General features: G+C 32.2%; 1 protein-coding gene across 1 annotated transcript; it reads right to left on the bottom strand.

Moving 5' to 3' along the window:
- Window positions 1–776: 776 nt before the first annotated feature.
- On the bottom strand, window positions 777–2884 carry LOC110635826 (arabinosyltransferase RRA3). Its single transcript, XM_021785308.2, has 2 exons — window positions 2473–2884; window positions 777–2021 (listed from the first exon to the last, which is right to left on the bottom strand). The coding sequence occupies exons 1-2, from the start codon at window positions 2662–2664 to the stop codon at window positions 906–908; spliced, it is 1308 nt and encodes a 435-aa protein (XP_021641000.2). The 5' UTR covers window positions 2665–2884; the 3' UTR covers window positions 777–905.
- Window positions 2885–4727: the final 1843 nt, after the last annotated feature.

The following is a 4727-nucleotide window of genomic DNA, read 5'->3' as shown; positions in this document are numbered from 1 at the left end:
GAGTACTCTCCGCAGATTGTATAATTTTTCCCCCATTTTTTCCTAATTAGGCCTCCTCAAGTCCAACCTTTTGCTACCTCCAATTTCACAGGGCAACTAAGAATGCCAATAGCATAAAGGAGCTCCAAAATGGGGTATGCCTATCTTCTCATTTTGAAATGAATCATTGAAGAAATCAAATGAGATTATAGGAATCAAAGCGGGGGCTTCTACATTTTGTTATGGGGCCAATCGTGGCATTTAGTTTTGGTTCATTAGGAAAGAGATCTTAGATTTGAGCTCGGGTGCTCTCTTGTAAATGGTAAAGGTGTCAGCTGCATGCTTTTGGCATTCTTTGTCATAGTAAACAGATAAACTTTGAAGTTGTGGAGGAGTTGAGTAGACCCAAAAGTTATTCAAGTCCCTTGCAATATAAAACTCAAGATCACAGACATTACTTTCATTCCATGTTCAGCATGCACTACACACTAAATGCTATTGCAAGATGTCCTCATGTGCCTCAAACAATATTGAGCCAAAAAAAGTAAAGGAAGGAAAAAAAAAAAATTTCTGTGGCATGGTGGATCGAGAGGTTACAAGAGAAAGCATGGTTGTCTTTTTCTCTTAAAAAGAAAGAAAGAAAGAAAGAAAGAAAGGAAAAAGAAGCCTCTATTGAAGAACATTGGGTTGTAAATGCTCTAAACATTCAGAGACAATGACATTAAATCCATCTTCATGAGAGCAAAATTTAGAGATGAGCATTTGACAGAGGTCTGGTGACAAGGAAATACCTCAAATTTGTCTCGGAAGGTGTAAATTCATTTTGGCATTGCCATATGTCTGGATCATTCACTACAAGTCTACAACATATTTGAAAATTAAGAAGGAAATAAGTAGGCTACCATGAAATAAGAAAATACTAAAATTTACCAGTCCGACCCATCGGGGAAAGGTTTCAGTGCATCTTGCTTCCCATTAACATAGAATTCCACAATCGCTTTCATTCTTGGAAGCTTATCAGGGTGGTAATTCACGTGAACAATTACAGGCTTGAGCTTGATCAAGTTAGCATCTTTCCTCACAGTTTTGAAAAGGACTTTGCTGTTCATGAAGAGATAGAAATCCATAGTTCTCCTGGAAGCATGAAGTCCATCATACCCAGGATGCGAAGGGAAAAAGAGTTCCTCATTGAAAACTGCCTGGTCCCAGGCCTTCTCACGAGAGAGCCTATTGGCTACACGATCCAAAAGCTCGATTGAAGGAATTGTTGCTCTAAGGTAGAAAAAGCCAGAGTTGTAAACCCATATCCTCATTGTATGAGCATATCGAGCCCAACCCATTGGAGGCTCATCAAAGACATCATCATAACCATATGCTGTTAAATTGTTATGACCATCAGTCATGGACTCCACATCTGAATCCCGATAAAGGTAATCAAAAGGGTTTTGCAAATACACAATATCAACATCTGAGAGAAGAACACTATATCCCAACTGCAAGAACTCTCTCAAGATACGAAATTTCAATGCTGAGACAGCATGGTTGCCTCCAGTCTTTCCTACTGAATCAATTCCCTCATCTGGATCTCTCTTATACACAGGAACATCATTTGATTCACAAAAGTTAGCAATCTCATCATCCAAAGCAACAACCAAATAATTGGGTATACCCACTTTCTTGATGCTATTAAACCAAACTTCCAGCATTTCTTTTACATTAGAATTTGCTAAACCAACAATAATTTCTCTTTGAACAGCAACTTTCTCTAGTGTCTTTGCTAATCTTGGATTCACAGATTCATCTGGGATAATTGTTGGATTGGTTCTCAAACTCTTAACGGTGCCAAAAGGCCCAGCTTTATGCTGTTCACCCAACACCACTACTTGCTCCTCTGCTTGATCTTTCCCCTGTTTAGCCCATCTAAGTTTTTCAGTCAGCTCCTTAACCTGTTTCTTCAAATCGACATTCCTCTTTGATGCTGCTGCAAAATCTGCTTTCAACATGTTCAGCCTCTCAGACGATTCACATGGTGTTGATACCACCTAATGACAAAAAAATAGGAATATTATCATTTGTGATCAACAGTCTATCCCCAGAAAATCTGCCCAAAGCTAAAGCGGCTAAATATATGGAATTGACAACAAAATTAGCAACCTTGTGAAAGAATTTTCACAGATCACGAGAAAGAAATTACTAATATCAATAATCTATTCTTCCCATTTCGAGTTGATACCTAAAAATCATCACTTGGATTTGAAATCCACCACAACACAATCATCCATTGAATTTGGATTCTGGGTTCAATCTAATTCAGATTTTAGACTTCTAAACCAACAGCACAAATTATTTCACATTTCAGACTTGCACTAGTAAAATATGCAAGATCCCATAATAAACGAACAAATCATTTCAAAAAAGAAAAAGCTCAGAATCATTTATATCACAAAAGAAAAGGATAAAAAAAAAAAAGAGTTAGAATGGAATAGTAGGAACCTGGGCAATGGAATTGGAGAGGTGGGGAGAGTGAAAATTAGGATTGGAAAGAAAGAATCCGTGAGGGAAAAAGAAGGCGAAGACACATCCAAGGAAAATCCCAACAGCTATTGCGATAGTGATTCTCGAATTGCGCAGTGAGTGCGCAGATGTGCTGTGTCTCATCAAAGGTAGCTCTCTGCGCCCAGACATCCTTGGTGTTCCTCAAATGCATAGAAACAAAATCACGTCTCTCTAATGGTTTTTTGCATACACAAAAATACACATTTGGTTGACTCTGAAGTCAGCGTGGTTGCTGGTGCCTGGCGGTGGTAGTGGTGGAGAGAGAGAGAAAGAGAGAGAGAGAAGTTGGCTGGTCCTGCCTAGCAGTGGACAAACGATGCGTAAGGGAAAATTAATAAAAAGGTAAATTATGGTGAAATTAGTAAAATATGATTCTAACATTGCGGATGAGGGCTATATTTAAAGTAGCAATACGTCAAATTTTTGTGGATATTTAATTTGATTAAATTCAAGTAAAATAGGTTTAAGTCTTATATAAGTGAGTTTAAAATGAATTTAAATTAAAAAATAATATTTGTGATGGTTTGAATTGGATTTAAATTTTATATATTGAGTATTTGTTACTTTAATTTGTTTATATAAATATTTAATTAAATATAAAATATATATTTTTATAATAATATTTATAAGTTTTTATATATTTTATTTTATATAAAATAAAATTTAAATATTTATAAAATTATTAAATTTTTAAAATATAAATTATTAATCAAAATAATTTTTATGTAAAATAGTAATTAAAATATATAAAATCAAATGGATTCAAGTTTTTTTTCAAGTAATAATAATTGGATTTGGAATAGGATAGAGTAGTTGAGAATAAATTTTAATCGAGATTTAGACGAGTTCAGATTTTAATAATATTAATCGAGTTCGAGTTGATTGATTTTGACGGGTACCTTACTCCTTGCCATCCCTAGCTCTAGTTCACTCTTTAGCTAAATCGAGATCAACCCTTATAGGTTTAATTTTATAGAATTTCAGTCTGATTTCTATTTGGTTTGAATGCTATTCTGACTAGATCATGAGTAGCGATGTCAACAGGTCGTGCTTTTGCAGATATTCAATCCGACAAAATTCTAATAAGATGAATTTTAGTATTATATAATCGGATTTGACAAGAATTCAGATTTGAGGAAAAAGAAATCATGACATATTCGAATCAGGTTTAAATTTTACATGTTAAGTATTCATTACCCAAATCCATTTATATAAATACTTAATTAAATATAAAATATACATATATTTTTTATAATAATATTATAAATTTTATTTTATATAAAATAAAATTTAAATATTTTTATAAAATTATTAAAATTTTAAAATATAAATTATTAATCTAAATAATTTTTTATACAAAATATTAATTAAAAAATATAAAATTAAATAAATTCAAATTTTTTTAAATAATAATAATTAAATTTAAAATGAATTAAATAGTTAAAAATAAATTTTAATTAAATTTAAAATAAATTTAAATTTTAATAATATTAATAGAGTTCCGATGAGAGAATTTTCACGAATTCGCTACTTTTTGCCACCCCTAGTCTTGAGTTCATATTTAATGTTACGTCAGCCGTTTGTATAGGTATTAAGGGGCTTGTCCAGCGTTTACTAAATGGCCTCCCTAGTTTCAACCTTACTAATTTTAACAACTATTTGTTAAAAAAGTAAACTAAATTTAAGAATTAGACATGGATTCAATGTAGTCATTATTAAAAAATGCAGGGGTTTTATCAGACCCTGACAAACAGATTCATAACAAGAATCACACGAAATTAATTACAATATGAGATTTTTCTATAAAAAAAAAATTAACATACCAAATTAAAAAAATAAAATAAAATAAAAAACCATTTAAAACTTTAAGCCACAAATGTTTGACCCTAAATAAGAAAATATTTTTTATTGATCCATATATGCTCCAAATGTTATTTGGAAATGCGACCGCAAAACAAATGGAGTCTTACAATCCGAAACTTAAATGTTTTTTTTTTTTTTAATAGCTTAAGGATCATAATCAATCCCCAGAAAATTAAGTGTCAAAAGAACACTTAATTCTCATTATAAACAAATAGCAATATTGAATACCAAGATTAGACAAACCCCTCAACTCTCCAGACAACTACAGTCCATGGAAGCTCAAACCTAACCTTATTGAAGTCTAGATTTTATCCACTATTTACACCATA

Source organism: Hevea brasiliensis, chromosome 18 (assembly GCF_030052815.1).
Source record: "Hevea brasiliensis isolate MT/VB/25A 57/8 chromosome 18, ASM3005281v1, whole genome shotgun sequence".
Taxonomy (NCBI): domain Eukaryota; kingdom Viridiplantae; phylum Streptophyta; class Magnoliopsida; order Malpighiales; family Euphorbiaceae; genus Hevea; species Hevea brasiliensis.
The sequence above is the reverse complement of the archived record's forward strand: the minus strand, read 5'-3'. Positions and strand labels throughout refer to the sequence as shown.